Below are 11506 nucleotides of genomic sequence, written 5' to 3' on the forward strand. Positions count from 1 at the left end.
AAACAAAACATGTTATCTTTCCCTCCCCCAAAAGATCTTTCTACAAATCTCTGTTTTCTTTTTTGTTTTAATTTTTTAACGTTATACATATACATTCATTTTTTTTTACATATTTTCATATGAATCATGCTGGGGAAGAAAAATCAGAATAAAAGGGAAAAACCCTGAGGAAGGGAGGAAAAGAAGAAAAAAAGTCAAAATGGGTACATAATTTAGGCATAAAGTGTAATATTATTGGCAAATTAGGAGAGCAAGGGATAGTTTATTTATCATATCTTTAGAGAAGGGAGGAATTTATGATTTAAGAGCAACCAGAGCACATTATGAAATGCAAAATGGATAATTTTGATTACACTAAATTAAAAAGGTTTTGCACAAAGAAATTGAATGTAGCCAAAATTAGAAGGGAAGCAGGAAATTGGGAAACAATTTTTACAGTCAGTGTTTCTGATAAAGACATCATTTCTAAAATATTTAGAGAACTGATTCAAATTTAAAATAATACAAGTCATTCCCCAGTTGATAAATGGTCAAAGGTTATGAAGACAATTTTCAGACTGAGGCTGCAGATCTCAGTCTGAGACAAGACTGAGAGTCTCAGTTGCTAATTAGCTGTGATTAAGACCCTCCCAGGGCTTTTCTGAACAATGAGCTGGGCTGTGTATCCCTTTCACCCCAGTAAGACTGACCTTTCTTGAAGTCCTTACAACTTAACTTGAGCTGGAAAATTATTTCATTCTGTCTCTTTGTAGACTCTCTTGTTCTAGATTCTGTTCAGAGGTTTGGTTTCATGTGGGTCAGAAGGAAACTGGGAGAGCATGAGGAGCTTACTGATTTCACTCCAACTAGGAACTCCACAAATCCCTATTTTCAATGAGGACACCATCACCATCTTTTAGTGAACCAAGCTAGCAATCTTGGAATCCTTACTTTTTACTCTTTACTTTTCTTCAGCTTGAATTTCTAGGGTGCTGTCTACAATATCTCTCGAATCAATCTCCTCTCCACTCTAGTTGACATCCTTCTCATCTCTTAAATGATATATTCCCATAACCTTTTACTTGGTCTTCTTAACTCCAGTTCTCACCGTTCCAATTCGTCCTTTGCATAATCATCAACATGATATTCCTAAGATCTAAGTATGACTATGTTATTTATTTAGTAAACTGTAGTGGTTCCCTATTATCTTAATGATCAAATATAGTTCTTTGTTTTTATAAATACCTTCACCACTGGTCAATCCTACCTTTTCAGCCTAATTACATGTGTATATATATATATATATATATGTATGTGTATATATACACACATATATACCTTATATATATATAATATATACCTTTATATATACTATATATATGTATACTAAGGGCAGTTCAGTCGCATTGACCGTCTTTATATATGGCATTCCATCTCTTCTTTTGACACTCTATTTCTCATCTGTGTACCTTTGCTCAGATTACCCTTGTACCTAGAATATTCTGACATATCCCATCACTCAAAATCATAAAGCTGGGATTGGAGATACCAACCTTGTCTGTAACTTCTGGGCCCCTCATGCTGCCCTGATATAACTCTTTGAAACCTTTCTCTTTACATCCCTTTCAAATACAAGTGAGGGAGAGTTTAAATTATGAAACTGTGGAATGAAAAGGTGTCTATTCCTAAGTCTCCTTCCTTCTCCTGCAAATGCTTTTTATATTCTGTCCGCAGATCTTGATTCCAGCACTTATGGTCACAGCTGAGCAGGACAAGATTCTCCTCCCCAAGTTGTCTAAGCACATGGAAAAGTGGGTAAGTGTCCTGGGCCCAAAATCAAGATGGGGTGTGATGGAAAATACTTTGTGAAAGAAAAAGAACTGTCCAAGAGAAAAGAATGCCTCCAGATGGAGTGACAGAAGCTAAGGGAGAAGGCAAGCTGGTTATCACAGAGCATAATAACATGCAGGAAGTGAAGTAATTTTAAAATTCTTTTGAATCATCTGCCAAGATGGGCATCTTGAGGGTATGTTCCATTTACAAAAGATTTTTTTCCAGTGCTTCATGACATACTGGAGGTTTTGATAGACAGGCCTAACTTGGTTCAGATTGAAATGAAAAGAAACACCTGTAGATTATATAGTTAATAAGAGGAGTTTTAAGTAATTATATCTGGGGAAGGATATTGAGCAAGGATAGAGTATTGTTTAATTTGACCAGCTTTCTTCTCTCTGTGTTGGCCATGCTGGTGGTGTGCCAGACACCCAAGGGAACAGAAAACGTCCTGCTGCCTTGTGGGCTGGTTATTAAGCCATGGGAAGCTACATCAATTGCCTCAGCTTACTCCCCTTGAGCCAACTAAATATGGAGATATTTTCAGCATCTTTTAAAGGAAAGCTTAGCTAAGCTACATGGACAAGATTGCTTCAGCAAGAGGAGGTGACCCTCTTGGGGGACTTGAAGGTTATACCAATGGGTCACACGCTTAGATGGGTTCTACCAAACTGGAGAGTCTTAGAGATTAAATTGGATATCATGCAAGAGCAGTGTGGCCAGATTTGAAGAGGCTCACTCCAAGTGGGCTGCAGGGTGCTTGGGAAATATTCTGTTCTAGCAACTCACAAAACTCCAAAGGCTCATGTACTAGAGATGCAGAAGAGTAATGATCTCCAAAGAAGTACCGAAGAGCACAGCCATAACATATTTCTTTCTATGTCCCCAGAATACTTTGTAGTGTGCTCATGAATTTTTGTTGACTAATGTAGGAAAAAATAAGAGGCATAATGTCATAACAGATAGAGGGTCAACCTTGTAATCAGGAAGGAAAGAAGAAGGAAGGAGGGAGGACAAGGAAGGAAAGAAGGACAAAAAAGGAAGATTGGAAGGAAGTGAGGAAGAAAAAAAGGTTGTGATCTCTCACAGCAATGCTGGAAAGTATCATGGTTCCATTTTATATATGAGGTAATTGAGATAAGTAGAACTTGGTCAGGGTTATAAGATAAAAAATGTCAAATTTGAATTCAGATTTTCCTGACTCTGGGCCTAACACTCTATTCTTGCTTCATCTAGCTTCCCCTAGGTGCCTAGAGAGACCTGGGTCCCATATCTGACACTAATAGGCTCTGTGACTGTGGGCAGGTCACTGGCCAAGCTCTTCACCCCAGGCAAACTCTGAAAGACTGAAAGCTGCAGGAAAGTTATCTCCCTTCATTGGTGGATGACATTTCCTCACTGGAAGTTTTCAAGTCTATTTAGAAATAATCTTTTCAAAAACAATTTGGTTTGCCCACTTAATCTGCCTTCATTGTAGCTACATCCACCAGAAAATGCAGAGAATGGAAAGCAGGTACATATGTGAAGTCAGGGTCCCTTTATATATGGTTTTCTTTCTAGTCTTCTTAGTGGGCAGAGAACTGATCTTGAAGGCAGGAAGACCCAAGTTCAAATGCTGTCTCACTCACTAGCTATGTGACCCCACACAGGTCCCTTAACCTTTCTGAGACACTATTTGATCATTTGTAAAGTTGCTATAATAATGTCACTTACCTCATGGGACTGTTGTAAAGATCAAAGGAAATAATCTACTTTACAGACATCAAAGTGCCACATAATTTCATTCATGGTGATAATGGTTTTGTTATGGTGAATTAGGGCCAGAACCCGTTTCATACATCACTGAAATTGTGACCACAAATAATGATAGTAGTTGACTGGCCTTCTTGAACCTATGCTCATTTAAAGATAAAACCCCACACATTCTCCCCTCCATGACCTCCCTGCGCTGAGGTGTAGGATACTATGTTGTTTATTGTTGGTCAGTTGTTTTTCAATTGTGTCCCATTTGGGATTTTCTTGGCAACAATATTGGAGGGCTTCCCCATTTTCTTCTCTAGCTCACTGTACAAATGAGAAAACTGAGGCAAACAGGATTAAGTGACTTGCCCAAGGTCACATAGCGTATCTGAAGCCAAATTTGAATTCAGATCTTCCTAACTCCAAGACTAATGTTCTATCCACTCTGCCCACTAGCATGATTTTATAGTAATAAAATCATTGTGTAAGTTGTAAAATACAGTGAGTAATATACAAAAATGGGGGGGGGGGAAAGGCATATTTCTTTCTCCAGATATTTTACCCTGTCCAAGGACTTTACAAAGAAGGATAATGGTGATTAGCTGAGTTCCTCCCCAGATCAGCTTTATGTGGCAAAATTTTCTGTCTTCATCCATATCTTTTGTGATCAATGTTCATACTTGCTGCAACAAAATTGGAATCAAACTGAGCCAAGTTAAACATAGAGAGAGGTCCATACAGATTTGTGAAAAGAGATTGTCATTGTACTTGTTCAGTTATTGTTGATTCTTCACAAAACCTCATTTGGGGCTTTCTTGGCAAAATTACTCGAAAGGTTTGCCATTTCCTTCAACAGCTCATTTTACAGATGAGGAAACTGAGGCAAAGAGGGTTAATTAACTTGCTAGGATCACACAGCTAGTAAATGTTAAGGCTAGATTTGAAATCAGGTTTTCCTGACTTCAGAGCCTGAAGTCTGGACCTGATATCCTAGAATTAGAGTTAAAGCTTATTGCAATAGATACACAATCTATTTAATGACAAATAATGCTTATTTGGACCAAATAAAGAAAAATATGCTTGGTGAAGAGAAATGTCAAACACTCAACTTACAGTGCAGCCTAAATCAAGTTAAAATTTAATTAGAAAATGTTTAACAAGATAAATAAAAATATTATACAGTATAAGTAATGTTTAATTATTTTTTTCCCAAGTGAATGTATACTAGAATCTCTTTCTATATGAGTTTGACATCTCCAATCAAAAGGACTGGAAAGCAGCGTGACTTCTACTAAAATAACTTGCCTCTGCCTTTATTGCCATTTTCATAGTCAGGAAGGCAGATTTATGTTCAGCTTCTACATTCAGAAATAAAATGGCTTCCTCTCATCTCGGTGGTTCTTTCTTTCAGATTCCCAACCTGACACGGAGAAATATTGAGGACTGTGGACACTGGACTCAGATGGAAAAGTAAGAAGATACTGTACAGTTCCTTGGGAGGCATCTGTTGTTTAAAGTGGAATGAGTACTGAATTCAGAGCTAAATACTCTCTTCCCCAACATCATCTCCCACCTCTGGCAGTTCAGACCCAGCACTGCCTAGCTGTGTAATCCTGGGCAAGTCACTTTGACCTTTCAAAGCTTCAACTTCTTCCACTGTAAAGGAAGTGTTTAGACTAAATAATCTCCAAGATTCCTTCCAATTCTAATATCCTACAAAAATTGGGATATTGTTTACATCACTTGGTTGTTGAAAAGATCAAGTTTAAAAATGAATATCATGTACATAGTGTGAGATAGAGGATGTCCTAAAAGCCATTGGGGTGGGGTAGTAGGGGAAGAGGAACCTGCACTAAGACTCCCTGCATGAAGGGCAACTTGATCATTCTGATTAGGATTGAGTGTGTAAAATTGTAAATTACCTGTTCTTTACTAAGTTTTATTCAGGCATGGATTATCTTGACTGGTCTTAACTGTGCCCAAGTTCTATCTCTGTTTCCAAATGGAGCAAAAGGCATCAGCAGAATTCTTGACAGCTTTTTTTCCCCTTGCAGGCCAAGAGAGGTGAATCAGATCCTCATTGAGTGGCTGAAAGAAGTGGCCAAGAATCCACACTTGACCTCTATGCTCTGATGTGGGATGTGTGTGTGTGTGTTTATTTCTGCAAGCACCTCTAATCTTTCATATGGAGAGATTACTCCTACAAATGATGGCTTTCTCTCCCATCCACCCTCTTTAACCAACATCATTATTTGAGGCTAATGTATCAGAAAGGCAGTAGTGCTTTCTTCTCTTCTTGCCACAGAAACAACCACCTCTGCCAGGAGGAGTAGGAGCTGATCCTCCTGAGGACCCAACTGGAGATGGGCCAGTTGGACAACACAGTATCTGTTTTGCTTTGCTTTGTTTCTTCTTACTCTTCCCTCCCTCTGTCCACATAGGGCTTCATACCATTTCTTTTGCTCTGCCCAAAGGAATATACATTTTCATCACAGAAACTTCACAAAATATGTTGGGATTTACAGGGTGGGAACATGCTTTAAATCTAAATCAATCTGTCTTTCATTGATTGACCAATAATAGGTCCCAGGCTCAGTCTTTGTCATTGTTTGGTCCATAGTTGGCTCTGAGTGAATGTAAATGACAATTATTTGAGCCAGAAACCCGAAGATCTTCTCCCACGTTTATACATACATACTGGTCTTTATCACTGAATGGACTTGTCTCTATCAAACTGCAACCTATTAAAGATCTTAGCTTAAAATGGTCAAGTTCTCCAACTGCAATCCAGGCCACTTTCAGTTTTCTTGATCTATATATTGCTGCTGGACTCCTGGCTTTGGAAAAGAAAATGAGACTGGTGACTTTGCACAACCCTCCTTCAACTTAATTCACATGTCATGCTATCACCTCCCTGATGTCATGGTCCTCTGAGAGAATGAAGGACAAACAATAGCTAGAGCACACACTAGAAATAAGGTTTTCAGCTCTGAAAAAAAAAAAGGGGAAGGAAGGGAAATGAGCCAACTCATGTACATTTGATGTTCACATTTAATGAGCAAAGATAGGAAGCTATTTGAATCATGCTTATGAATCTTCCTTATGATAGTAATTAGAATAGGTGATAGTTATTAAGTAAAATAGGTTGTTGCTATTAAATAATACTGGTTTAATTTAAAAAGTTGAACTGAGAAAAAGTAGTTATTATCAACTGGCTCAGAAGTCAGAAGCTCCTGGGTTCCAGTTGCAGCTCAGCCACTTTGTAGCTGAATGAATTTGGGCAAGTTATCCAATCTTTCTGAACCTCATCCAGTGAGAAATGGACTACATAATCTCTCTTACATATATCTCTCTTACATATTCCACTTACATATATGTAAGAGAGATAAGTAAGTGGAATACAGAGAGGAAGACTTGAAGGCTCCTGGATTCATATCAAGCAAAATAAAGGAACCTTAGTTTTGATCTGAGGTTGACCTGGCCTTGTACAGAAGTCTATTTAGTGGCCATCTCTTCAGGACTTCTTCCAAGCTAGTCAGCTTGCTGCAGGTTATCCTCTGGATAGGAACTGGAGAGCCCAGGGAAGATCAAATTGGGCATCTTAATTGTGCTGTAGTGGCAAGAGCAGGGCCTATAGGAGTTGCTATAGTTCATTGAGCCCCAGGCCTGGAAACGGAACTCCTGAACACAAATCAAGAACTTTCTAGCTTGTATGACCCTGGGCAAGTCACTTTACCCTAGTTGCCTCAGTTTCTTTGTCTCTAAAATGAGCTGGAGAAGGATATGGTGATAAACCAGTCCAACATTTTTGTCAAGAAAACAGCAAATGAGATCACAGAATCAGAGGGGACTGGAAAAAAGATTTGTCTTAATGGAAGAGAAGGGGCCTATCCATAATAGTGGAGGGAGTTTCTTTCCCAAGGAACTTCCTATCACAACGAAATCATAGATTCATTCTGTGTGCCGTACCTACCACAGTACCGTGCATACACATATCCTTTTTGGTCTGTTTTGATTAGTACAGGGACATTTTCTGGTAGAAACTCCCTACCACCAATGCAGATGAGTCAGCCGGGCTGAGGGTGCCAAGTCTTCACTTCAAACCCAGCCCTCCCTACCTGATCATTCTTAACAGTTCACCAGCCTATGGAATACTCCTAGAAATGTGTGGGTTTTACGGACCGTAGGAGAGAGCCCCCCGGGGGCAGAGGACTGGCTGGGATTCTGGATTTCCAGGCCCAGCGCTCGGTTCCTGTCCTCTCTGGGGCTGAGCACTTCCATCCCCTCCAACTCGAGAGCTCCTACTGGCCTGGAAACAAAGGCGAAAGTCAAAAAATAAAAGGCTTTTGTAAACTAATTTGTGCCGGGAAAGGAAAGCTCGCTAGGGCGATTCATTACGTATTTGCGAGTTGAAGCTAGACTGAGGATTGCAGTTTGGAAGTTTCAGAGAGGGAGGACAAAAAGCTTTCTTTTAAAATAGGGGGAAAAGCCTCCCATTGGCCTCGTCCACATGGCTGGGCTCCAGCGGGCGGAGCTGGGACAAAAGCTGTATTAAGAGTGGACAGGGATGTTGTGTGATGAGAGTAGTAAGCGGTGTGGCGAGGGGAGGAGGAGGAGGCAGAAAGTGGTACCCAACGCCGGAGTTTAGGCTCGGAGTAGTTACAGCGATGGGGCTGCGCGCGGCTCTGTTCGACCTCGGCGGAGTGCTGGTGCGTCCCTCTCCGAACGTCATCTTCAGCCAGACAGAGGAAGGCTTGGCCCTGCCCAGGTAGGGAGCGGGAGGCTCGCTCACTCCCTTGTTTGCACTGGGCGGTAGCCTGCCTTTGATGCCCCGCGCCTGGACTACCGACCACGCTGGAGTCTGGGCTGCCTACCCGCCCGCCTCCAGCCGCCTGGAACTTCCCCGGTCCCCTTCGCCCAAATAGTCTAACCAGGAGTAGCGATTTTAGGTGTTAAAGGCCATACCCCCGAAACACAACGTACTACAATTTTAAACTAAATTATATTCTAAGAATTTAGTATATTTGTGTTGTTTTTTTAAGCGAGATTTTAAAACAAAATAGAGTTTAGATAGTAAAACTATTCATAAATAAAAGAAACTGATCTTACTAATACTTCCTACTTTGCAGTTGCCATCTCCCACGTGCCTTTGCCCATGTTGACCACTTAAAAAGAGAATACGTTGGCTCCTCGTCTCTCGTTATTCCTCCTTTCCTTCCAAGTTCAGCTCATATTCACCCTCCTACAGGAGTTCTTTCTTGACTCCCCAGCTTCTGGAGTCCAGCCCTATTAAGTTTTCTTTATTTTGTATGAGTTGTATTCTCTGCCAAAATGTAAACTCCTTGAGGACAAGGAACTGTTTCACTTTTTGTTTTAATATTTCCAATCCTTAATCCAATGGCTGGCACAGGTTAAGGCCTTAAGAAATAATTGATTGAGTTATTGATTTTAAAGTAATAATTAAGTTCAAGACACCCTGTTAGGTGAAGGTAAAAAGTTGGAATACTTGTAAATTTCTGCTTCTAGAATTAGCAAATTTGAAAATTGGAAGGAACTTCAGTGCAATCCAGTCCAACACATACAGGGAAAGTATCTATATGTGTGTATACATATATGTATATGTATATATATATATATGTGTGTGTGTATATATATATAATATTAGGATTTTTTTCCTGACATCAATACTATCTTTGCTTCATTCAAACTTAGACCCATTGCTTTAATCAATCTAACTTTTTTTTTCATATGACATTTCTTCAAATACTTGAAGGCTATCATGTTTCCCCTGAGCTTTCTCTTCTTTAGCCCAGTGGTTCTCAAAGTATGGTCTAGAGAATCCTGGGGATCTCTGAAACCCTTTTAGAAGGTCTACAAATTCAAAAATAGTTTTTATTTCCAACATGGTAAATGTCTATAAATATAATCCAGATAAACCAAAACACTTTGGAGAGATCCTCAATAATTTTTAATAGGATAAAGATACTGAAAACAAAAGTTTGAGAACCACTGGGCCCTAAACTATCGCTAGTTCCTTCAGCTGATCTTTCTATGACAAGAGATAGCCCCTAGGATACAGCAGATAGCAAACAGGACCTGCAGTCTGAAAAACCCAAGATCAAGTTTGGTCTTAGATACTTAGCTGAGTGACCTGGGCAAATCCCTTAACTTCTATCTGTCTCAATTTCTTCATCTCTAAAATGGGAATAATAGCAACTCCCAGAGTTGGTGAGGATACAATAATATTTGTAATTTGTTTTGCAAATTTAAAAGTACTATATCAGCAGTATTATTATCTCTGCTAACAAATAAGATATTTGAAAAATGCATATAATAGGTGTGTGAAGCAGCAATCACTAACCCCAAATAATTCAAATAGATGTTTCTCAGAGCCAGAGCAGAAAGCAGTTTCTTCAATTCCGGGGGAAAGGGGCATCGCTTTCACCAAGATCTAGTGAAGTGAAACAAAGAACAGGCAACATAGTAGATTTTTTATACCCTAAAATAACTTTATCACATCTTGGGCTTCAGCTGTCCCTGATTTAGTATTATTCCACCCTCAGGGTACAAGAACAGGGGGACTATAGATTACAACAAGGATTGTATGAGATTAAGAAAGTCATACTTGAGCAGAATTTAAAGGAAAGCAAGAAATTTTAAGAAATGAAAATGAGGGGTGAGTGCATTCTGAGGAGTGCTTGAGCAAAGGAATGGTGATAGTAAATAGTCATTGGTGAGCAATAGTAAGGGGAGTAATGAATGTGCTAGTAAGGAATGTTGAGTTTGAAAGACCAAACTGAAGAATTTGTATTTGATGCTAAAGATAGAGATTTCAGAGTATGTTGAGATGTAGTGGGACAGAAAGTAAGAGCTGGGGGGGGGGGGGGGGGGAGGTTGACATAGTTATGCTTTAGGAAAATCACTTTGGCAGCTATGGAGAAGAAAATTGGAGATAAAAGACCCTAGGGTCAAGGAGACCAATTAGAAAGCTACTTACTACAAAAGGGATTAGAATTACCCAAATTAGAAAGCTACTTACTACAAATGTTCAGGCAGATGGTGATAGGGGCTTGAACTAGGTCTGTGTGACTAGAGAGAAGGGGACAAAATATATTGTGGAGGTAGATTTGATAACTGATTCAATGTGGGTGATAAGGGAGAGTAAGGAGTCTGAAAAGACTGAGCAAATGGATGACAATAAACTTGATAGCAATAAAGGAATTAAGAGAAGTGGGTTTAAGGGGAAGTCAAGGTTTAAAGAGTTAGTGTGTTAAATAATGAGTCTACTGAGGCACCAATCAAGTAGATCAATAACAAACCTATGTACCATATACACAGCTTCAAATAGCTCCATTCTAGAATCCTAGACTTGTTTGGTTGTTGTCTTTTATACTCTCAAAGAGGATCAAAACGACATTACCATGTTAGAGTTGAATTACAGTGTATTCAACTGTGGGGCTAATCAGATCAAAATGAGCTCAGAATGCTCTGTCACAGATCAGGCACAAATAGTCCCTATGAACATTTGGGGTAGCTTCTTTACTTTTGCGTCTCTCTCATTTTTTTTCTGAGCTAATTCCATTCTGCTTTGCTCACAGAGCACAGCTCCTTCTCTGGTAAGGGCACGTCTTGCTGGGTGGACCTGTGCCAGTATCTCCCATGTCATACAATCAGTTCTAAAGTTCTTAAGAGAGACCTTGAGAGTATCCTTGTATCACTTTTTCTGATTAACTTGTGAATGCTTGCCCTGTGTGAGTTCTTCATAAAATAATTTCTCTGGCAAGCATTCATTTACCATTCCAACAATGTGGTCATCCCAATAGAGTTGAGATGCTTGGCAAATTAGTTTGAAAAGGACCTCAGTGTCCGGTATTTTATCCTGCTGCAATGATCTTCAGAATCATTAGCTTAGGAAGCTAAGACAACTCAGATGGAAGCAATTCAGTTTCCTGGC

The 11506-nt window shown here is 39.6% G+C and overlaps 1 protein-coding gene across 3 annotated transcripts in view; it reads left to right on the forward strand.

Moving 5' to 3' along the window:
- LOC100931196 (bifunctional epoxide hydrolase 2) overlaps positions 1–6332 on the forward strand; it is a 102106-nt gene extending 95774 nt beyond the window's left edge. For all 3 annotated transcript variants that reach the window (XM_031951460.1, XM_031951459.1, XM_031951458.1), the window contains 3 exons: positions 1714–1794; positions 4964–5022; positions 5607–6332. In XM_031951460.1, the coding sequence (XP_031807320.1) occupies positions 1714–1794; positions 4964–5022; positions 5607–5685 (219 nt within the window). In that variant the 3' untranslated portion in view covers positions 5686–6332. The remainder of the gene's footprint in view (positions 1–1713; positions 1795–4963; positions 5023–5606) is intronic.
- The last annotated feature ends 5174 nt before the right edge of the window (positions 6333–11506 follow it).

Source organism: Sarcophilus harrisii, chromosome 2, assembly GCF_902635505.1.
Source record: "Sarcophilus harrisii chromosome 2, mSarHar1.11, whole genome shotgun sequence".
Classification (NCBI taxonomy): domain Eukaryota; kingdom Metazoa; phylum Chordata; class Mammalia; order Dasyuromorphia; family Dasyuridae; genus Sarcophilus; species Sarcophilus harrisii.